This window comes from Streptopelia decaocto (genome assembly GCF_964273445.1).
Source record: "Streptopelia decaocto genome assembly, chromosome: 1".
NCBI lineage: Eukaryota > Metazoa > Chordata > Aves > Columbiformes > Columbidae > Streptopelia > Streptopelia decaocto.
Genome location: NC_138663.1, coordinates 97,217,932 through 97,240,826, shown reverse-complemented (window position 1 = coordinate 97,240,826; position 22,895 = coordinate 97,217,932). Strand labels below are relative to the sequence as shown.

Sequence of the window (22,895 nt, the reverse complement as noted above, 5' to 3'; positions counted from 1 at the left end):
AGGCCAGCAACTGCTGAAACATGGCAGTAGATGGCTGTTTAAAGAAAGTTTTAAGTTCCTGAATGCAAGTAATTTAATCACTAGGTAAAGTTTGTAGCATAAATAGAAAGATCAGTTGAAAGTAAACAATGCCTTCTGTAAAGTATTTTATGTCCTTTTATCATCTGAGCAGTGAATGATTTCTTAGTTTTTATGAAAAAAAAAAAAAGGTTTTAGGAAGATCACATCTTGATCTTGGCTAGACCCAAGTTCAGGTATTCTCTCTCGACAGCAATTATCACAATTAGCTTGTACCTTTCATCTCAATTTTCAATTATTTGGCTAAAACCCAACGTTTCCTTTTTATATACACTAAGATTTCTTCTATGTATGAATGTTTATTTTTCAAATTGTTATCTTAAAAAAACCCAAAACTGTTATTGTTATGAGAGGTTTGTTGGCTTGCTCATCTTTTGATCAAACAGGAACTAAATTTTAAGCCAGAACACTTACAATTTGCAATTTAAGGAGTCTTTAAAATATTCCATTAGAGATATAAATCACAACATTTTTTGCATACAAGGTACAAAACATAATATAAAACGAAACTAAGTAAAATAGTCAAGCAAAACAGAAGTACAAAACTGCAAAAATGCAGTTCTGAAAATTGCATTCTGACACAAATGAAATTTGAAATTTTGTAGCAAAAGTGATATCATCCTCCTTGACTGATGATTCTTCTCACATGCTGACAGGAAGCAGAGATGACCTAGCATTTTTCCAAATTAGTCATAACACTTCATGTCAACAAGCTAAAAGATAAAAATACATGTCACATTCTCTGAGTATTGTGACTGTGAGGAACACTGTAAGGGTCTCCTAAAATTCAAGAAAAATGTACACAAATTTGTAATTCTTAATTTATATATTTACACTTACTTTTAGCATACGCATATATAATTATTTCTTATTATTATTGAACCTACTCAACACAGAAACTAGTAGGCCTTACACTCCCATGTTTTCACATTTAATAAAAAGGAGATGCAAAATGCAACCTGTGTGACATGATTTACACATGAACTTTACAGATACCCTGCTCACTGGAGCACAGCTGTGAACTGTGTAAAACCGGGCCCGAACAAGGCATGGAAAAAATTTGGATTTCCTTCCCAATTTTGACACAAACGCTTCTCAGTGACTTGGCTCATACACCAGTTTTCCCTGTCTTTCAGCATAATCGTCAACAGTCTTTCGATTTTCGTGGAAGGAGCTGTGTTCGGTACTTAAGAGCTGCTACATTCACTGCCTTCTCAGTTCATCTCCACGCAGCCCAGTGCACCCGACAGCCATCCCCAGCCACCTTCGTATCCTGCAGGCTTGAGCGGGGAACGTGGAGGGGCTGTGGCCGTTGCAATACCTACACCTGCTTGAAAACAAAGAGTAATATGACGCGTGAAAAACCCTTTAACATATGTGGGTGAGGGACACTCACTAAGCCCAGAACAGCCGAGTTGCTCCAACACGAGCTCCCATGCGGGGGGAATTACTGTGTGTTCCCAAAGCTGTCAGTGTGAAACCAGGTGGGCCGGGAAGCGCTGCGCACAGGCCCCATCAATCATTTTTAACTTTCCGCGGGGAGCGGGCGGCACCTTCCTCTTTCCCCCCAGCAGCTGTAGCGCGGGGGGAGCGCCGGGGCAGCCGCCAGTGCCCACACACACAATCCCCACCCAGCAGTAGAGACGCGCTTTCTCTGCGGCGGGACGCAGCCGAGGAGAAGGACAAGCAGAGAACACCGGCGTTATCAGACACCCCCGGGCCGTGCCCGCGGCAGGGGGCGAGCTCCGCGCTCCCGCCGTGCGGCGGGGCCGCGCCTCACCCCCTCCCCGCCCTGCCAGCCGTCCGCGGGACCGTGCCGCAGCGGCAGGAACCAAACCCCGCCCCTCCGCCCCGCGTGTGGCGCGGCGCGGCTCGGCACAGCACGGCTCGGCACAGCGCGGCTCTGCTCACCCTCGCCATTGTCTGCGCGGCGATCCCTGCTGCGAGAGGCGGGCGGCGCGGCGGCTGTCCGCGATGCTGAAGGGCTCCGCGCCCCCTCAGAGGCGGGAACGGGCTCCAGCCCCGGGGCGCAGCCACCCCGCCTGCTGAAGACTGAAACTTTGCGTCTCCGCCGCTCCCTCTGCTTCCCGTTCCCTTCGCCGGCCCGGCTCGCCTCTCTCCATGTGCTGAGCAGCCGCGGGGCGTCCGCTCGGCCCCATGGACGCCTTCAGCGCCGCCAAGGCCAAAATGGGGTCGAAGAGCGGCGGTGAGGCGGTGGCGGCGGCGGGGCTGGCCGCGCCTCAGCCCGCCGCGCCGGTCCCCAGCCCTGCCGGCCCCGGCTCGCCCGCCGCGCCCGAGCCCGCCGCCTACAAGCTGGAGGACCTGGAGACCCTGGCCACTGTGGGTGAGTGCGTGAAGCGCTGAGGCGGCGGGACTGGGCAGGAACAAAGGAGCTGCCCAGGTGCCTGCCTGCGGCCGTGCCCGGCGGGAAGAAGGGCGCGCAGCGTTGGGCGCTCCCCGCCGTCCTCCTGCCGGGCGCGGTCCTCGGAGGTACCCCAACGGCCGGCTGCACCTTTGCCTTGCCGGGCGCGCTCTCTTTTTGGGAACCCCCCTCCTCCGCTCCTTTCTTTCCCCCGGAGCCGCGGCCGCTGGGCGTTGTGGGCCCGTTCGGAGGCAGCGGCGTTGGACCGTTGGCTGTTTAACGGCTGGCAGGTGCCGTTGGGGGCGATCCCCCCCCTCCCGCTCCACACACACACACAACGGCGGCGCTGCGGAGGGGGCCGCCGGCCGGCGGCGCAGGGCTGCCCGCGGTTGCTGCGCTGCAGCCTCGGCGTAGTTGGGGAGCCGTGTTGCGAGCCCGCGGGAGGCTGCCGGCGTTGTCTGTCCGCGGCGTGGGGGGGTGGCGGGAGCACTGACCGGGCCCCGTGCTGCCAGGGGCACCGTCTCTGGCTGCGAGGTCATGGTGGTTTTTGATGTGCAGCTGAACGAGCCTGTCACCGGCTTTGGCCTGGCTGTGAGGCGGGGGCAGTCACTGCTGAAGCCTGAAGACCTTTTGGTGTTAAAACCTCATTCATCTGTTTTAAATTAATTTACCTGCGTCATGATATAAAATTCATCATATAAACGTAGTTGTCAGGATGGTGAAGAGATGAGACAGGTTAACTGAATAGAGTGTATTTCAGAGCCCCGCCACACTGTTGCCATGAATATTCATGCAAAGACGCTTTGCATGTGTAGAATTTTGGTAGAAGGCAAGGTTATGTCTCACATCTACTACACTTAACTGCTCATAATCAGCAACATTGCATAGTAAATGCATGTGTTTAATAAATTGGCATTTCAGACATCAGTGGTGATGTTCATTGTGTTCATATCCACCACTGTATCTGTCTGTGCATTGTGTTTGATCATGTGCATAGTTATATATATTTTTGCACCTGGTTTGAAGGATTGTATGTTCAACTATGTGGAAGTTGTATTCTTTTTTCTTCATAGGACTGTGAAATGATTTTGGATAGATTTATTCTAATAAGTGCTGTAAAACTTGATTTCCCTTAAGCTCTCTTCAGCCAAAAAGATGCAATTTAAACCCTTTCTCAGTGAATTTGATGGTTTTAATAGGTCTTTAGAAATGGAGTTGAAAAGGCCTGAGCATGTTGTGATCAGTGAAGATCACGTTATCTTCTCTTTAAGTGTGTTGTTTTTTGAGATGATTTTTCCAATTTGGAATGCGAACAGGCATTTTATTGAGAAATTAATTAAGGGTATTAAGAGACTGCTTGAAAGGTTTGTGAGCCTTTTTTTTTTTTTTTTTTTTTCCAGAAGTGGTTGGTCTTGTTTGTTACATCATGACTAGTTGCTCTGGATACAATTGTCATCACAGAGGATTATGACTTCAAGTGAAGCATAGGTTGCAGAAAAATAGTAATTTTTAAAGAAGGGATAATAGTAATGGAAGTCTTCCTGAGGGCAATGAAGAAATGTGGAAATAATCTTGGTGCCAATTTTAAACAGTGTAGCTTTTTGGAGTGTTCTTTAAGGTGATCCTTAGAAGTTAAGGAAGAGGAAAGTTGTGATTCCGCAAGATATAAAGAGAGACTTAAAAATACTGAGACTTCTTGATATGAAGACACAGAGAAGGGAATAAAATGTTAAAGGAGCAGATAGCTGCCTATCAGGGCATGGACAGAATACTTAAAGAAGAGCCTCCTTTCCTTTTTTGTCTTCCCCAGCTGGATTTTTTTCTTCTTTCCTCAAATAGCTCTGTGAGAAGATGACCATTCTTTGCATCTCTTACGAACTGTGGCATTGGTTGCATTGTAGAGAGAAGGAAGACAAAATGCAAAAGTTGAAGGATATAAAAATGTGCACAGATAAATACAGAAGGCTTTACCTTCTCAAAGAAGCTGAGCTGGCTTATTGTAAGTTGGTTTTAAAATGGATTTATGACATGTCTATGCACCTTAATAGAAGGCTTTGAGGAGGGAAGGGATCTGTCTCCTGACCAGGAAGCAATACAGCAGCCTCAAAGTGATACTGAAACTGAACACATACCTGCTCCTGAGTGGCAGAATTTATAAAAGACGCAGCGCCCTGCAAATGTGTCTGTCGTGCAGCTGAGATCTGAGCCAGTAACGCTGCATGAGGTTGGGCTGCTCTGTACACACCTCTTAACGTGCTACGTTGCATTCCTGAAGTAAATGGGTTGCAAGTTAACTAAGTGCAGAATACTATGTAGATGTGTACTTCAGCTTGAAAAGCTCATTTTTGTTGTTTGGTTTAAACCTTTAAAAATTAAGTTAGTTAAGTACAGTTTAGGGTTATTTCGCATGTACTTAAAGAGCATATATATATCTATATTTATTTATTTATTTTAGTGTTTTAAGTCTATATTACCCCATCCTCCATTTTTATCTCTGTGCACAGATGAGATTAATGTATGGACATCAGTTTCACTACAGCAATTTAGAGTCGTCTGCAGTTTGATGTGATAATAGCCATTTTCTTTCTGCTCAAGTTCTGAAAAGCTATGTGCTCTGAGATACTGGGAGATGTTGGTGGAGGGGAGGGCGATAGCCAGAAATTACAGGACCAGAAATTCTGACATCTTCTTTAGTAGAACCATTGTTGCTTATAGACATATCCAGGCTTAGAAACAGTGTGGCCTTGGAAACTACCAGCTTGAGAAAGTGGCAAAATAGGAAGCCGAGCTCCATGCTCTTACAGCTGTTTATGAGTAATTTTTAAGGTAACAAAATGACATTCTTGTAGTGGAGACTGTGCTCATCCCTGACTTTAGGTACCTTCTCTTGGAGGATGGGATAAAGTTTATGTTAAAAAAAAAAAAAAAAATGGAAGCAGTACCTCCTTTGAATATAATAGATGCTGTTTTAAATATTCTTCATAGTCCAAGAGGATTAAAATCTCTCTCTTAACCCAACCAGCATAATGCAGGCTGAATTGGACATGTTCTGAGATTTCTGTTGGACACTGTGCCTTGTTTAGCAAAGAGCTCACTGTGAGGGGAGGAAGAGAATAAGGGGAGAACAGTTTAGCATAATGATTGGGAGGACATTTCTCCCCCCAAACACCCCAGGACTCAATGTTTGTTTTGGTGTTTGTGGGCCCTTTGGTAAAAGACATTGGGAACAGAGGCTAGAGTCTCTAGTATGCTAGGTATACTTTTGGGGGAAGTACCCTAATATTTAGTTAATCAAGTGAACATATGGGTTTAGGGAGGGCACAGGAGTGGGGTGCATACTGGTTTCTGGCACTAAGAGAGGTTAAACAGGAAGAATTTTTCTTTTAGGGTACTTCCTGAGAGGTTGAAGATGTGGCTTTTCACCTTTGAGGTGAATGGGATTTTTTTAACTAATCCTTTTATATGAAAGGTGAGGACTCTTGCTCTGGAACTATTGAAGGTGCCTGGTTGTCCACTTTTGTTTTTTAAGATAATTTTCCTTTTAAAGGAGGTTGAAATACGAGAGTTTTCTCAGCATGCTCGGAAGCTCCTACTCAGACCAGGCTGAAATATTCTGTGAATCTCAGTTGAATCCACATACGTGGCTGTGCTGAAACTAAGTTCTGTGCTGCACAAAGGCAAAAATTTATATGCCATGACCACCATGTTTGTTGGAATTCAGCTGCTGAAAGTTCGTGGCCCACCCATGCTTATCTGAACCCATTTCAAAGTTTTTGTAGGTCTTGTCGGTGGAAGACAGGGACTATGAACAGTTTTGGCATAGTTTCTGAATTATCCTTATTTTTGATGAGCATTTAACAAGAGCAGCTTTTCTACTGCAGTAGCTAGAGTGGCTGCAGTTGGACACCTGACATGTGTCCTGAAGTGAAGATATTAAATTTTTAATTATGCCGTAATGAATAAGTAATTAATGTAAACTAGAATAAGTATGAGGAAACCAGAAGATTTTTCTTCACTTTTGGGTAGGTGAAGTTGGGAAAACAAAATTTATGCTCCCAAATGAAATGTATGGTAATAGGGAAGGGGGAAGGAAAAGAATGCTGAGGAGAAAGATGACAAACTTCTTCTTGCCCTCTCTTCTGTGAGATCTTTTTCTTGCCCATTTTTCAAAGTGAAATGAATTCCATAGCAGACTTTATAAATGTAAATAGGGTTTTGTAAATCTATTCAATTGATTGAAATATTTAAATAGTATTTTCATGTGAAAAGATTCTTTAAAACAGCTGTTCCCAGGAAGTGCTTTACACTAAATAAATGCAGAATAAAAAATTGGGCAAACCAGTATTTTAATTTTTATGAGCATGGGAAAATTTTAAAAAGTACATGGGAAAAGTGAGACACAACACATTTTTAAATACTTAATTTCACTGTGTAGACACACAAAATATGCTAGCCAAATATATTTCTGATGACGTTTTATCAGCAGGACAGAAACTACAGGACTGTAGTCTAATGCTTTAAGAAGGTAACTTCTTCTGTATGGGACATTACAGTACTATTTTCCCTGTGTATAGTCTGAGTAAAAAATTATGCACTGGAATAACTAAGTTATTCTTTACTAGTGAAGGAACACTCTTGGCTTTTTTTTTTTTTTTTTTTAAAGAGGCTCAAATTAGTTCTGTTTCTTACCAAGTGTTATTTTTGGTTACACTACTAAGGTCCTCACCTATTTAAAGTATTATATTCTAAGGGGTGTGTGAGCATTTTTTTCCTGTTTTGTCACCTTTTCTTGATACTGAAATGATAAATAATAATCCATTATTTTACTTGGCAGTATCCGTGAATACCACAAGTTTTGAAAGAAAACATGGTCTGAATGTTGTGACTGTAATGGTGACCTGAATTCACCATTACATTTGTACAATTTTGAGACTTTAGTCATAAAGCTAAATGACTTGCATTTTGTTTTCACTCTGTCTGTGGAATGTCTTTCTTGCCTCATTTTTCCCTCCCACAAGATCATACTTGTCCCAAAATAAATCCCTGGTATTGTTATAGCTGATGATCTAGAGAGAAAATGACCAGGTGTGACTCAGCTTTCTTTTCTTGCTTTTCCTGTTATCCACTGCTGAGGTGAATTTCAGTAGCATAATGTTTATTGTGGAGTAGGCAGCAACAGGTTTTTTCCCATAAGGTTCTTGTTCTCATTTGTTTGCAAAAAATGGATTGAAACAATTACTATCTTTAATCATTCAGAAAGGTCAGAAAAGTGAGAGTATAAGGAAGAAATCCAAACATGTGAAAACTGAAAGTTCACATTTCTGCTTTTCTGTCTTCAGTGTTTAAAATTAGTGTTGAGGTAAATGGCTAGTGTTTGCCTGTTACCTGTTTATTTTGCCTTGTTCTTATTTAGGTGTCTGATTGTAGAAAGAAATTCAGTATTTTTTTCCTCTAATGCTGTGAACTTGATTGTAGGCTGTAGAATGGGCTTTGACACTCAGATATGCTTCTTGAAGATAAGTAATTTGTTAACTTCTGTAAATAGGCCAGAGATGCCCAAAAGCGCCTGTTGCAGTGCAAATTAACAAATAATCTGGAATCCAACTAATACTAATATTTCAGAAATAAAAAGCATGCAAAACTTCTCTCCCACACAATCAAAAGCTCCTAACACCACACCTTCCTCCTGCCAAGTTTATGCTTAAATAAAACTTATGTTCCAGATGAAGATACTGTTGAAGAATTCTTCCATCTTGTGTGTCAGGCCAAACTGAAAAGATAGGAAACCAGAAGAGAAGTAGAAATTTGAGTTAATTTTTTTCTTTCCCTCTCTTCAAAGGGAGGAACATGAACTTCAAGTACTGGTGGTTTACAGCATGTAGGCTCTTAGGGATTGACTCACCTTTTCTCTGTTGAGGTTCCTGAATTTGCATGTCTGGACTGTTTGTAGTGGACAGGGAGAGCAGCCTTTTGGAGGTGGATGTCTTTCTATTTTGGATTTTACATAATGAAAACTTAGGCAAACAAATTCCAAGCTAAACTGCATTTAGTCCTGTCTTGGTCCACTTTAAGGATGATATGCAATATATAAATATCAGAAGAATGAAAAGGGTGGTGGAGTTCATAATACCACTAATAATAAATCCAGTAATACCACTTCTGTTTGTTGTGAAAGGCGTAGACATGTATACAGCAATGAAGAGTGAATTTTTGTGAAGATGGGAACTGTGTGTTTACCTTGAAAAGGCTTGTCTGGGCATAGCCTGTTCTTAAATTAGTTTAGGTTAAACAATACAATACCTTTGCTGTTGATGCTTACCAGTGTAAAGCATCTTCAGCAGTAGCTTGTGCTACTCGTGACTAGTTTAATACAGTGTCTTTACCTGGGAAGTCATCTTCCCAATTCTGCAGTGTTACAGGTGTTTTAGTAGTTTCAAAGATGTTGGCAAGTAAAATTTTGCTGAGTACTGTGTATTAGTTTGCACCTGGGATATTCAGATGATAGGGAAGAGCAGTTCTCAAAATTAGACCATATTTCTGTTTTCCCGCAGAAAGACTATCTTTCAAATGAATGAAGAAAAGTGGTGTTTTTTTGTTTTTTTTTTTTTTTAAGAAAAAAAAGGGGGGACGGTATATGGTACGACATCATTTTAACCACTGTTTACACTTCGCATTAGAGCAGTGGTTCAGTTTTTATTTGAAATACCTGTTGCATCGTTATTATTATTCTTTTTTAATACTTAAGGTGGATCAGAGATTTTCCCATAGTACAGCCTCTTCTGTACTATAGAGACTGTAAATTTAGAGTACTAAGGTAATCCACCTGTGAGACAGGTGACTAAATTGTGAATGTAGTTAACAAAACACATTATATTTGGAAAGTGAGTGGAATGTTACAGAATGAGAAAATATACAAAACACACTTATGTAAGTCTCATTGTATTTCTGTGGATAATTGTAATCTTGCTTTGTTAATTTTGGTAAAAGAAATGTTCACATTTTTGCCCTTAGTATTACACTTACTATTTTATTTTGGGTAAATAATATATTCAAGGGTATTGAAATAGTTTCAGTTGTGATGATAAGACTGTAAGTTGGCAAATTAAAGACTTCTTTCTTGGGGAGTTTCAGGGGAAGATGTTTGATGAGATGTTATCGCTGAAGTAGTGTGTGATGTTTGTTTTCTTCTAAAGGTTTAGAGGGACAGAGTGTAAAAGAGATGCAGCGTTTCTGTGAGCAATTTTGCCCTGAACCTACTGATAATCTAAAAAAGAAAATAAAAATTCTGAGAATAATAGATTTGTCATTTTGTAAAACTTCTTTGAACTTGAAGAAAATATCTTGTTCTACCCTGAGGAGCATTCTGAAAATTTTAGAATAGCACTCTCATTATGAGGATTAACGTAAGCTTTTGTTTTTACACAGCTTAAGGGCCACAATCTTACTGAACTCTAAATATTGTGTTTTTACAATTCAGTTGAAACAACCTAACTGTTCTATGTAATGCCTAAACTCTTTGAAAGGCCAAAGATCACTGGAGCAGGGAAAAATAATGTTGAAACTGTGAATCATAGCATACTAGAAGTATTCAGAATGTGTTCTTCTGGACATATCTACATTGTAGAACATACAAGTACAGTTCTTTTTTTTTTTTTAGACATATCTGTATGAGAGAGAAATTGTTTTCACATCATTTCACTACAACTTATAGTTCTATGGCTAAAGTGCTTGTGTGTTAGTAAAATAAGCTTCCTTGAGCTGCTGTGTAATGCTCATGCTGAAAGATTTATATCAGTATCTATACCTATTTTAAGGTTGTTTGAGGATATTTTCATTTCAGAGTTGTTCTTCAAATGTGTTGACACTCACATTTTCTTTTGGTGAATTTTGACAGCTGCCCTTTCTGATCTTAAATTGTGGACATCTGTGGCATTTGTTCATGAAAATTTTCCACTCTGCTGCCTGCTTCTTCACTCTCGTCTCTCTCGGCTTGGAGCAGTTGATAGCTGGTCTGTTAATTGATTGACAGTAACTTTTGTGTAAATGTGTTGTCATTTTTCTCCAGTGAATCAATTGGTGTGTTTTGATACACTTCACCTCAGACAAATTGCTAGTGTGTGTTTTTATTTATTTATTTATAACCAAAACACATTAAAATTAATGAAGGAAGCATAGTTTCCACGGCACTAAACTGCATGGTATAACATATTTCTGTACAATACCAACGGTGATAGAATTGTAGACTCATCAGTTGGGTTGATCTGGTCAGTGGACCATTCCCGAAGTCTTGCATTGACCCTCAACGGTCCAGCTAAATTGGACATAATTATGGTTAAGTAAATCTGAACTGCACGTCTCAGGCAATTTGAATATGCTGTGAAATATCTGGATTTCTAGTCTTGTGACTCTTTATTTGTTGGGGAGTGTTTATTTAATACCAAAGTAAAAGTAGATTGGTTATGTGGTTTTATTTGATTTGCAATGTATTTCATAGTGCTTATGCCAACAGGGTATGGTGTCTAAAACAGACTACTTTTTACGCAACATCATCTTCGCTCTTGTTTCTCTTCTGGATATTCAGTTTGAATATCACCTACCACTTTCTCATTTGGATTATAAATTATATATATGCATACATATATATATATATATATATAAAAATTCATAAAACAAGTTCTACAATTGTACAGCTTGATATAGAAAGAGTGAGGATATGGAACAGTCTTCTGCTCACTTTCTTTCACATATATAGGGCTTCTTAGTTGGCTATCACATTTAGCAGATCTTTGTTTCTACAGCCTATTCATACAGTGTTTACGGCATGTAGCATTTTTTTTTGTGTCAAATATTTTTTATTTCCTTAAAGTGCTGATTCTGAGCTAATTTTTCATGAAAGATCACACATCTGATATTTAATTTTTTTTCTACCTTGCAATTTGCAACAATTCAGGCGTAATTTGTATTTTGTATTTATTGAAGTACTTGGGAAAGGCAACTCAAGGCAGAAGAGCTATGTAATATAAACTATTATTATCAATTGTAATCTGTGACTTAGACGTGCGTTTGTTTTTCTTGGGTACCCTTGGCATTGTCTAATGCATACTTTTAAAAAACACTAAAGCTATTAATGCAATATGTTATTTTCCCTGAAAGATGTGACTATATAATCTGTGACGTTGTCTAATACAGGAGGAAAGCATGTGGAGCTGTCAAAGTTTGGGTTTTTTCTTTTATTTTTTTCATGATTCTTAACAACGATGTAATGGTTTGTTACCGAACTCATGTGAAGTGACTATTTAAGGTGCCAACTATTGCATTATTTTTTGAGTGTTGGTATGGTTCTTCATTAAAATGTAACTTCTTTCACAGCATTATTGGCTTTTGCTTGAGTGTTGTTCTGTTTGTACTGGAGAATATGGGGACTCCCTGAGCAATCTGATATATTTACAGTAATGACACTGCCATTATTGTTGAAGGTGTAGTGAGCTCTGTGGATTAAAGGAAAATGTCTAGTTAGTACTGCTGCTTATGCCTCTCGGGTATTACTCCAGTCAGTAAATTAAATGCTCTAAAATTGTTTAGGTAGATGTTAAGAGAGGAGCTATCCCTCCGTGAACACTTCAAAAACAGGCTAAACTGGGTGTAAGATTTTTACTTTGCTGATCTACTAATTAAGATGCACTGTAATAGCTATATGGATGGTGAATATGAAAAAATAAGAGGCTGGGAACTGTGTTATGTGAAACTTCTGGGAACTATAATAGGAGACTCCTCTAGCCACCTGCCCCAAAATTGATGATAGACATGTAGCCTCAGACCTCTTCCCTCCAGCTTGGTGTTGGCTTTCTACAGCTCCTTGTGTGCAGGAGATGATAGCCTGTACAGTTTTAATTTGCATGGTCTGACAAAAATAACTTCATATTATGCATTGTAAAATTTTAGTTTGTTTTCAGGAAGATTAGTGGGTAATTCCATGCCTGTCCCTTGAAAACAAACAATGAGGACAGCTGCTGGTCAGGCTGTTTCTGAACTGGGATTCTTGTACCCTCTTTCATCAAAATGTTTCAGGTTGCATGTTGGTATGCTGAATTAGTGTTCTGAGGCCGCTGAGCTCACCCTGACTTTTGTGACTTTCAAAGGCCTATGAAGACTTCTACAATATGTCTCTATTTAGCCAAGCCCGTTGTTACACTTGGAAGTGGTAGATACAGAAGTTATACTGGCTCAACAACATATTCTTCCTCCTTTTTTTGTGACCAAATTAGTTCAGTCCACTTAAAATAAATTCACATTAGGAACTATACATGTAGAAATTGCTCATTCATTAATATATTTGAAAATAATGTCATTTGGGATATAATACATTTAAAACTATTTCTAAAAGTTTCCCAGTACTGCAAGTTAATTCAAATTATTCTGTGTAAAAGCTTTCTGCATGTGTTCTAGTAATTTCAAAGTGAGTAGCAGTTATTCCTTGGATCTGTTAGTGGAAAATTTTCCTTGATTAAAGTTGGTTTGGTTACTTGATTATTTTTTTGTTTTGTTTTGTTGTTTGTTTTTGTTTTGTTTGTTTTGGGGTTTTTTTGCTAGAAAAGACAGCTGGAAAGAAGCGAGGAGAAAGACAGCATGTCCTAGAAGACAGAAGCATTAGAATTAAAACAAAATAACTGAGAAGAGATTTTGAAAGCATCTGAAAAAAAAAGAACTAATACCAAAGTTAATGCAAAAATTTTAAAAGGCATGGAAATATATTTCTGGGGGCGGGGGGTGGTTTTTGAAGTTAATTTTTTAAATTTCAGTTGCATGCATTTCATCCTTGATCAGTTGAGAAGTAGAAACAGATTGAGGCATATCCTTTCCTAATGCTGTAAAGCCTATGAAAACCATCCCTTTTCAGTGTTTAATAGAACAAACTTTAGCCGTTGTTCTAAATGTCAAAGTGAAGAGAGTTTCTAGAATTATGTCAATTCTTTATCTGCAACACTTGAATTATTGTAAGCTAAAATATTTATTTTGGTGACATTGGAGATAATTTTTTGTTGCTTTCTTCTTAGGTAGACCTGAATTTTTCAATGCTCCTACTGCACCGTCGGTTGTGAGTTAGGTAGAATACAGACTGGTTGGCTTGCTTTTGGATAATTCTGGGAAAACAAAGCTCTGGAAATCTGTGATAGGACAATTTGCGTGAGTTAGTGCATTTTATGAAATAACAGTATTTGACATCCAAAATATCATTTAGATTTCAGAATTATGCCTTTCCCTTCCTGCCCCATGCCCCCCTCCACCCCCCCAAAAAAAAAAAAAAGCATAACTTGATTTTATTTTGTGAGCAGAAGCTGACCATAAGATGTGGCTAGGGTGTAATTCCATAAATATTCAACTGGCATCAGAGGCAAATGGAGAAATAGAATCTCAAAATCCTACTTAGCAAGGATTTTTAATATTCTTTTAACTTGAAATGTGTATGAATTGCACTATATGCAGGTATGCAGGTGATGTTACTGACCAGTGAAATCTTTCTGTTGAGAAGAGCTTGCAATACATGCTAATTGTAAGTAGAGAAGCAACACTGTGAAATGGGAAACTCAAAGACAGGTGGCTTTGTGGCTAATTAGCCAAATCCCTCAGCAATCTTTCTTTTTTTCTGACAAGTCTGCAGTTAAACTCATTTAATATAAAACTAAAGCAGGATTTGGTTGCATGGTTATTAGTCAGAATGTTGGAATTCCTATTTTAAAATTATTTTGGAAAAAGAGAGTAGGATAAGGGGACTTAACACTGTTTTGAGATACGATAGGAATTCCAACATTCTGACTGTCTACTGCATTGTTTGAGAGCAAACACAGCTTTGTTGCTGGGCCTCCCTTGGTTCTCTGTAATATTCTTGAAATAAGGTAAAGCAATGATTGTAGTAATAGAAAAAAAACCCAACCAAATAACAAACAAATAAACAACCCTGCACCTACACACACCCACCAAAAAAACCCCAAACAAACAAAAAAAACAAAAAAAACCCTCACAAACGAACAAAACAAAACCATACCAAAAAAAACCAAACACAAACAAACAAAAACAAAGAAAAACGAACCAACCGAACAACCCCCAAAACCAACATAGAAATCCTAAGACACTTGGGGGAATGGGAGAGCAGTGAGAAGGAAAAAAGCTCTACTGTTTAATCAGTTTGCTTCGGAGATCCTTCCATAACATAGTTCATTTAGTTTTATAAGCAAGACAAATCTTCTTTTTTGGAGTGCAAACTATTGAATAATTTACCGTAAAGTGCGGTCATCTCTTAAGTTTTGCATGTCATATACAGGCCTCATATTAAAGACTAAGGAACTTGGTGAACTTGACTATAAAGGGCAGTACAGTGAAAACAGGTGCTTAGGGACTCTTTAAACATTGATAGTACCTCTTATTGATAGGACCTCTTATAAATGAAATAATAATGATAACAATAATAATTTCATCAGTCTCTTTCCTGTCTTCTGAGACTGTTACTTGTTCCTAGGAAACGTGCAAGCATCTGAAATAAACTGCAGTTCACTTTGTAGAACTGTAAATGAACTATACCTAACATATTTCAACTTTCTTCAGGGCAGAAGTATGCCTTTTATCTTTGCTGCTGAAAATTTAACATGCTTCAGATTCTGTAAAAACTGTTCATGGATGATGAACTAATAACTGTCAGATACAGTAAGTTTCACTTGCAACTGATTTGGGTGATATATGAACCAATGACCTGGCCAAGATAGATGGATTTTATGTTCTTTTATAACCCTTCTATCTGGCCCTCCCTTCTAATTTTAGCACGTTTGTGCTTGTGCACTGTTTATTTGTAAGTCCTGAATTATAATTTATATTTAAGTGCTTGTTCTTTAAAATGAATAGTTAAAAAACATTTCTGTTGAAGGGTATGCTTTGTCAACTATAATCGTGAATGAACCTCTTAGTAAACAGTGATGCTACAGTTTTGAAAAACAGAGGTTACAAGGGAATGTCAAGTACTCTTGGTGTGTGATCTACACCTCATGAATTCAGTTAGATGTAATTTAATCTATCCTGTCAAGGTGGTGTTGGATTTGCTGTTCATTGCTCTCTTTGCCACAGACTGTGATCCTGTTTTTAAGTATGTTAGACTAGGTTCAGATAATTTATTCTGAGATTTTATGGGGTGAGAGAATGGGGGAGAGTGGAAGTGAGAAGCAACTATAGCAGTAAACAACAAAATAAATTAACCTGTGGTTGAGTAAATGGAAGTATGTGTGCATATATATTATATATCTGTATATCTAGGTACATGGGTATGTATTGCTAAGAAATCTGATATGTGATGAAGACACAGGATAGCAGAGTGAAAAAATGAAAATCTAAAATAAAATATTGATTCTTATGAGAAAAGCGAGCTTGGGTTTATTTTCAAGATTAGAGTATTAATGATTAACTGCTTTCAGTGACTGGAAAGTGAGAACACTGCAGACATAAAAAGGGCTCTTTATGGCTGACTAGCTCGTAACTGTGACTGTGATATGATGGGTTGGAAATTCTGTTTCTTTTAGTAAGGTCCATCCAGTAGACTGCACTATTATTACTACAGTATAATATACTTGATAGTCTTTATGACCATACAGAGTATTATGAGTTAAGATCTGGAAAATAACTACTCAGGGCTTGTGGAATACAGCACTTGATAAGTCTGTAGTGCTGAAAATAGCTTTCCATGCAGTATTTTAAATACACTTTAGGTAGAAGTTAAATTCTTGTGTTAGAGGTCTGTGAGAAACGGTGTAACCAGGTAACTTTAATAATGGACTGATCAGTTTTAGGTCTTAAGGTTCTGATCTCCTGATGCTTTTGACTGTCATAAATAATGGAGAATTTTGCTTTGGTGTTTTAAAGCTTTCCTTCCTTCCTTGGTCATTAGTAAAGATTTTTATCACCCCAAACTTAAGGCGTGAAGAGTTATGTGGTCTTCTTAATGCATTTAAAAACTGTGAACTAAATTTTGTTTAATGGTGTTGGAAGTGTTTTTAGATTTTTGTGGCAAGCTCTTGGGTCTTATAGAAAGATTTGTGTAGAGTATGTGCTCGTATGCCTGCCTACTGTTGTCCTTCTGGATTCATATGGATTTTTATCCATGGTATTGTTCAAATTCTACAACATGAGGATGAGGTAACATTTTTAAATTTTTATTTTAATGGAGCCAGTCTTTGAATTGACAGATAATATTGAAGACAGGCCTACTAATAAACAATTTAGAAATCATCAATTTGAACAAGATTTCCATCAGAATTGACACTCAATCTGTATTTTGAAAGTTTATATACAATTTAAAGAAGCATATACTGTGCCATTAGTGGAAGTAATAGTGTTATGCAGTAAAGGTTTTGATTTTATTAGTTTTAAGCATTTTCACACTACACGTAATGTTTTATATTGGGTAAGCTGGTCATGATATAAAACTAGCTATCAAATAATATAAAATGCATCTGAAATAACTTACCTGCATTTTGATACAAATATTGCAAGAAGTAATAAGCTTAGCTCTTCTCCAGTGTTTATATTAGCTTGGAAATTTAGGAGTGAGTATTCCAGCTTGCTAGGTGTAAATAGGGGCAAATTAAGTTGTGCTCATATGTCCAAACAAAGCATCCTTCAAAGAATCTTAAAAGCCTTGGCCAACATGTGATTGAACCACATATACTGTAGAATATTTTATTTCCTTGTGCCATTGGTGTTTAATTTTGAACCTTATCCTTCTCTTTGTTCTTCATGTGACTGTATGATGAATTCTCTGTTTCATATTGTGACTCACAAATAATTTCAAATCTGTGAATTCTTTATGAAAGAGTACATCCATATATATATAATAAATTCTTGAATGGTCTCATCCTGGTTCATCTTTGTCCATTTAAATAATTGTCAGTTTTGTGCAACCTTCTGTTTAAAATCTTATTTGTTCACTTGGGTGGGTTTCTTGGGTGTGATATTCAGAGGTATAGAACTGGACAGAGACTGGATCCTGGTTTGGAGATGGAAGGGGAAGGAAAGTGTGTGTATAAAACTAACAAGGGCAGCTGGCTTCTAACTGTGGAAACTTCGTGAAATGACTTTTCTTTCCTATTAAGAAGCTGCACAGTAAAACCAGAAAAAAAAAAAAAATAATTCTCCATTCTGTGTTTCGGTTAGAAAACAGAACAGAATTTCAGTTGAGTTTAGATTTATGTTTCTACGTTATAGAGAAAAAAACAAAACAAAACAGTGTAGTGGTCTAAACAATCCTGAATAGTGTGAAAAATTTAAAGACCACAGTTATTTTTTGCTAGGGTATTTAAAAGTTTACACTAAACATAATTGCTAAATTAAAACTGGCATGTCCTCAGTAACATTAGGTATTAACACAAAGAATATTTTCAGTATTTGCTTCTATCAGTAATGTAATTCCTGGGCACTGTAGAGATTTTCTTCTGAAATGTTTAATTGATATTTGAGAATGGAATTTGGAGACTGGGAATTTGAAACTTAGTATTTGTGTTAGTGTGTTTGTTCCAATTCCATATCAGATATAACTTTATTTAGATATTCTAGAGTTACTTCATTTTTATCACATAATAGCTCTTTATGTGGAGAATGTTATTATGTCTATTCTAGTGCCAAAGAATAGTGATTTCATCACCTTCCGTTGGACAGTGTTACACTATTTTTTGGTAGTGTAGCATGAGAGAACTTGGGAAAGTGATAAACATGTCAAGTAAATTCTAGATACATAATGCCTCTTTACTCTCTAGTCTCTCAGGAATATCAGTTAATAACTGCCTTATGAATATAAACTTGGGTCACAATGCTGAAGATTATAGACTTGTAGAGTTATCACTTGGCATAGCTCTGGTGACATGTATGAAGAATTTAGTGAGTTACTAACAATTCTTTTTTAAATCTCACTGCTGTATACTTCCTTATACAAATTAGCATTTTATATGTCAATAATTTCCATGTCATGATATCCCACATGCACTTATCTGTCCATAAAACTTCAAGGTTGGTTTCATCTGTCTGAATGTAGACCTATACACTAAATGGCTATCAAACCTACATGTGTAAAATCACTTTATAATCGACAGAGAGAAATAGGTACTTCTGGATTCATAAACTGGATGTGTAAAACTGCTCAGCTGAATATAGAAGTGCCTTTCTTCCCCCCTCTGACTTGGAAAGGATTCCACCTGACTGGTCTAAAGATGAGCTCTGTAATGCATGAGGAAGTTCCAGCTCAAGGTGTCCGGAGAGGAAGTATTTCAGCTTGTGTTTGGGGTACAGATGAGCTGGTTGGTTACTGTTTGTACAGTGTTAGCCTGTAACTTTACTACTGCCATTTTTTTTTTTTGTACTGGAGAAGACTTTTTGTAAGTTCTCACCATAAACTGCAGCAGGCCAAGAACAATAAGCGCCTTTCACAATGTATGTCCATTATGTGTTTGAATGTCCAACCATAAAGAAATTAAGTGAGGCTACGTGGTCCTCTGTGGTAATCTTCTGTCTTTCAAAAAAGATAGAACTCCAGTTTGTCATTTTTAAAAAATTTCGGTCTTAAGGTTTGAAGATATAATGTGAAGAACAAACTTTCTGATGCTTTAAGGCCTTTAACTTATACTCAGTGGACAGGCTTTGTCTTCAATGTGAATGTCCAGAGGTTGTTCTTTGTTTCTTTTGTTATCCTGAGTTAGGTCAAGGTCAGTGAATTTTCAAAAATGGAAGTCAAAAGTCTGAATGAAAAATAGGTTAAACTTAAAAGAAAAAACTGGAAAAGTAGGTATTGGCTGCCACAGAAGTTTAATTTCACTCTTAATGTGTAGAATTTGCTTTCTGAATATTACTGTGTCTGGATTTCCACCTGGCCTTTATAGCTAAATCTCAAATTTGCTGGTATACTTGTCCATAAATACATATACAAGTGTGTTTCTGGACTAGGGCCTCCTATGCCTAATTCTGTGTGAACACACGAAATAGTAGGCAATAGATGATCTTGAAGAGTTTTTTCCTCAGTTGCCTATGTAGCTATTTCCTGAAACATACGAAAGAGCTAAGTGCTGAGTGCATTTAAATTAAGTCCATCTTCGATCTGTCTTCATCCAGGGGCTCTTCAACATAATTTACTCTTCAGTCTTATGCTTGAAAAGCATTATAGAAATACCATATTAAGCAGTGAATAGATAATCTGTTTCAAAAGTTTTTAAAAATATAGGCTTTGTGCACTATGTGAAATGTCCCCCTTGATTTGTTTCTCCTTTAGCACTACTTTAGATGGAAGTGAAATGTAAATGAAAGGAATGTAATGTAAGAGGTATGAGTCCCGCAAAGGCTTCTGTCCAGCACTGGTGAAGGAGGAAATCGTTCAAGTAGAAACAATGTAGCTTTTATTGTGTTGGTTCAGCAGTAATAAACCTTTGTACTTTAATAATATTTTTTGTTAGCTTTTTAAAAGAACACAGTCAAGGGTATTAAGCCTGATACTTTGTTTACATTAATATGAGACTGATTTGCACCAAGTGGTTCTTTTGGAGAAAACAAAGGAAGAAATCTGCAAGAGCCGAGTTCCAGGACAGACAAAAATATGCTGATTATGTAAAAATCCTGAAAGTGTGTTAGAGGCACACATTTCTGGGTTGGAAAGGAAAGTGGCTAATCGGATGTTAGATACCTACTAAGTACCCTTGTGTAGGTTCACATAGTTCAGGGGGAACTGCTGTTTAGATACATGCTGCAGCCTGTATCTCTAATCTTTACCTGACTCCACGGAACTTTAACTTCTATGAAAAAAGTGACTTTTTAAATCCATCACAGATTACTGCATTCATAAATGTTTGTTTCTTAGTCATCAAAATGTTATTTACTAGATGATAATGTGAGTTTTGGGCACAGCCATGATTTGTAGTTATTTGGCTCGCCAACTTTATTTTAAGATTTTCTGTTTTCTTTGGGTATAATTTTAAGTTTTGTCCATACAGTACTTATGCAGCATCATATAGGACCTAATATGTAGCAACTGAGAAGAGCAAAAGCTGCTGAAACAGTCTATGAAGTACTTGAACTGTGGTGTATCTTCTACAGAGGTGCTGTTTTAAATTTTAAAGACCTTAATGACTGTTGCCTTTAGTTGAAGTTATTTGAAAAGCTTTTGTCTGTCCTTGACTTTGTGACACATCATATTGGTTTATTTATTTATTTGTGTGTGTGTAAAACCAAACTAAATATTTCCATGTTGAATTTGAGTAAAGCAACTAGCCAAGTCACTTTCATAAATGATTCCTGTAAACAGGGAAACTGATGGCAAAGATAGAAGTAGTGACAAACGATGAGAGAGAAAACATTGCTGTCCTCTTGGGTACAGATTTGATTGTGGCAATTAAGCTTAGGAACAGAGCTGTTTTTCCAATTTAGTATATCCCTGCATAGGTATTACATCTTCTTACCTTCATTGAGCGGGGGAAGGAGTGGGAGGGAATCACTGGGAAGCACTTCTAGCTCATAATCTAATAGGAAAAGTGAAAAATTATGTATTAATGATTTACCTGAATTGAATATTTGTGTACTACCAGAGATAAACTGCAAGATATTTGTCTTCATGGAAGACAAGGCTTAGACTGCTTCTGGGACATCCAGTTCAAAACTTTGACTGTAGCAGTAATCCCAACTCAAGAAGCAGGTGCCATATATTCGTAACAGCAGACCCAAAATCAAACAATATCTGAAGAGAGATCAAGATTCATCATTTTGGATTATAATATAAAATGTTTCTGTCATAGCATATATTTTTTTTTTAACAATCAGAAAGAATCTTGTAGCCAAAAATCTGGGATTTGATGATACCTGGAATAATATTGAACTCATCTTTTTGGTTTTCCTGCTCTTTGCCTGATTCTGTTTACTTTGTGATGCATTCATGTATTTTTGTTGTTTGAGATTTTAAATAATAAATTATAACAGTTGTCTTCCAAGAAGCTCTCAGTTACTGTGCTTATTTTAATCTCTACCTGAAATAAGCAATTCTGTAAATAGGATTTGAATGACATTTTGTAACTTTACAAAAAAAAAAGTCCGAAGATAGTGTATCTTGCTAGTATACTTCCTAATTTACAGATTCTTTTCAAACTGTTAAAAAAGTGACACTTTTTGATAATGCTTTAATTACCTGAAATTCTTATCAGATGAAATAGATAATTTAATGCTTTCTAGTGTTTTAACTTTGAATGTGTTGCTAGCCAGACAGGTACCCAGTTCTTAGCTTAACTGTGCTTGTCTTTTAAAATGTGATGGACCAAGTTGTTTTAAAACCAGGTCAATAAAGCTTGATATGCTTTACTTTTAGCAGGGCTTTCGTATAATTTAAAATACGCTGTTTCAACAGGCCTCCTAAATTTAGTTCAGCAAAAGTAGGTTAGTTTCTAGGTGGAAAACCAGTACATCTTTTCTATTTGAGCTATATTTATGAAAAAAAAAAAATATATATAGTTTCACAGTTGAGGCCTCTCAACACTTCATGTGCAATGTTTGAATAGGTAAAAAGGAGTAATAATGACTTTACAATTTCATGTTTTTCAATACAGAGGGAAAACTTTTCATCCTCTCATCTGTTCATATTCTTTATGTCAACATGTCAGAATTTACAGGTAGTGGAAGGCATGGGAAGGGTTAAAAAAATACCATTGAATAATCAAGTGGGGAAATACCAGTTTTAGGGGAATTGATGTGAATAATTGTGGGTGTTAAAGTTTTGCAAAGGGACATGCATTTAGTTTCATTGTTCTAAGAGCTGTTCAGAAATGGAAAGGATTAAAGGTTATCACCAGCAGGCTAACGACTTTCTGGTCTCATTTATTTATTTGTCCCTGGTATTTCAAAATAAATAAAGGATAAAGAGAGAGGAGAAACTTTAAAGAGTTCTGCTTATTTTGTTTAAAGACATCCTGATATTTACAATATTTTTTGAGAGACCAAATAAGTTGTGAGGCACAAAAAAGAATTATCTGGAATTAAAGGAACTCCTCTTGTGAGTGTTCTGTTCAGTGGCACTTTTTAGAACTCGGAATTCTGTCTCTGAACTATGTGAAAAACAGGAAGCTTGACTGGTGTGTATTAATTAGCCTGGTGATTCCTGTGTTCTTTGTAATTCAGAAAGATTTAAATGAGTGGCTCAACAAGAAGAGTTATTGACACAGTTGCTTGCCTATTCTCTGGTATATGATCTTTTGAGGTCCCTTCCAATCCCAAACATACTGTGATACTGTGATATCAAATCTTGTGCAAAGCTGAGAAGAGGCTATACCAAATCCCAGACTGTTAAATGTAGTTTTAATGGTGTGTTGTTATAGGCTCCCTATGTACCAAGTATTAATAAAAAAGAACCTTAAAATATGTTAGATCCATGAACCTCTAAATTTCTTTATTTTTCTGG

General features: G+C 37.7%; 1 protein-coding gene and 1 long non-coding RNA gene across 2 annotated transcripts in view; one reads left to right on the top strand and one right to left on the bottom strand.

The window, feature by feature from the left end:
* Positions 1-488: 488 nt before the first annotated feature.
* Positions 489-2,122, bottom strand: LOC309452735. The gene is made up of 2 exons (XR_014186622.1): positions 1,990-2,122; positions 489-1,405 (listed from the first exon to the last, which is right to left on the bottom strand). It is a non-coding gene; the product is annotated as an uncharacterized lncRNA (long non-coding RNA).
* PRKX (protein kinase cAMP-dependent X-linked catalytic subunit) overlaps positions 1,929-22,895 on the top strand; it is a 56,113-nt gene continuing 35,146 nt past the window's right edge. Inside the window, exon 1 of the mRNA XM_082076023.1 lies at positions 1,929-2,422. Coding sequence (XP_081932149.1) covers positions 2,236-2,422 — 187 coding nt within the window. The 5' untranslated portion in view covers positions 1,929-2,235. The remainder of the gene's footprint in view (positions 2,423-22,895) is intronic.